The sequence below is a fragment of the Alligator sinensis genome, unplaced genomic scaffold, assembly GCF_000455745.1.
Source record: "Alligator sinensis unplaced genomic scaffold, ASM45574v1 scaffold720_1, whole genome shotgun sequence".
NCBI lineage: Eukaryota > Metazoa > Chordata > Crocodylia > Alligatoridae > Alligator > Alligator sinensis.
This window is the reverse complement of record NW_005842026.1, coordinates 2,265,635-2,267,127: the sequence shown is the minus strand read 5'-3', so window position 1 is coordinate 2,267,127 and position 1,493 is coordinate 2,265,635. Positions and strand designations below refer to the sequence as shown.

The 1,493-nt window shown below is 36.0% G+C and overlaps 1 protein-coding gene across 1 annotated transcript in view; it reads right to left on the bottom strand.

Moving 5' to 3' along the window:
• STRN3 (striatin 3) overlaps positions 1-1,493 on the bottom strand; it is an 89,491-nt gene that overhangs the window by 52,734 nt on the left and 35,264 nt on the right. The window contains exon 8 of the mRNA XM_025202479.1: positions 228-338. Coding sequence (XP_025058264.1) covers positions 228-338 — 111 coding nt within the window. The remainder of the gene's footprint in view (positions 1-227; positions 339-1,493) is intronic.

Below are 1,493 nucleotides of genomic sequence, written 5' to 3'. Positions count from 1 at the left end.
AACATAATATACCTATTACTAAAGATTTCACATTTCCCCTCTCACAAGTGGCACGATATTTAATTTTCTTGAATTTTTGGACTCAGAAGGGAGAAAGTTAAAGTTGGTTGCCCCCGTTATGAAAAACAATGCTTAATGCAGAAAGAGAAACAGAATGTGTGGGGAAAAAAATATCCTCCGCATGGATTAAAAAAAGTTGCATTACAAGATTCAGAATCTGCACTTACTCTTTACCCCTTTCTTCCCCTTTCGTTCCTTCTTGTACTGTTCCTTCAGTTTACTTATTAGTCCCTGGTCTACATCCCAAACCTCAGCAGTTGGGGACAGGTCATCTTTGTCTACATGCAGCATATTATTAAAAGAAAAAAAATCAGCAGTTGGCAATGCAAGCTATTGGTGATTGATTATTATAGCTCTACATAATCAATAAAAAAGTTTTCTAAGATTATACTTTAAATTATTTTAAAGGTGCAGTCTGTTTTGTCAGTAACATTTTATAAAATATTAAATTCCATTTCATACAATTTTCCAATTAACTGTTTAACATAGTTGCACATTTGGATATTGTATGATAATGTATTAGCAATGAGAAAACAATTTAAGCCTTTTCTTTAAATAGCTGTTCATTCTGAAAAATGGATCAACACTAAATACATAAAATTATCTGAAATACTCAAAATAGATTACTGCATCTTTAGAAAGACGTCTTTAGAAAGTGTTAAAAATTATTCAGCCAGCGTTGAATAAGCAAATAAATGCATTTCATGCTGTACCGCTCATGAAAATGCAAGCTGAGTAAGTATGTCAGTGCCATTTTGTTCATGAATACTACCATGCATCCTCTCACACTCATTCTGCATGCACAAATAATCCAATACCAAATATAACTTGAAAGAAAGAAATACAAATACAGTATTTCATAAAAAGATCAAAAGAGAACATTTACAGTAGCAAAGGCAATCTGATGCCCTATTACATTCTACCAGGTCTATAGTTATGATTAGTAGAAACCCAAATTCCACTGTACCATATTCGCGTGCATACCACACACACCCAAATAAGACATGCACTTTGTTTTTGGTAAGGCAGAATAAAGGGAAAAAAGATTTGTCCAGAGTTATTGCTGCATAAAGCAAGGGCAGAGACTTGTCTTTACCTGCTCACCCTCCCTTTCCTGTTTGGGCAAAAGCTACAGTTAGTTAACCTTTTCACAACTGAATTGTCAGCAGCCCTTAGCTGCTCAGCCTAAATATGAAACTAAGCTGCTTCTGAAGACTGGACTAGGCTAGCCTGCTTCTGAAGACTGGGCAGATCTAGGATTTGAAAAAGAGCCAAGAAGTCTGCGGGGCTGTAAAACAGGAGGGGAGACTACGGGTAGCTAGCTGACAGCAAAGTTGTCAAAGAAAGGATAGCTGAATCAGTGCAACATCAAGACCATTAAAAGAAAAAGGAGAGAGGGTCATTAATACCTGTGAAGTGAAGAGCACTTAGCA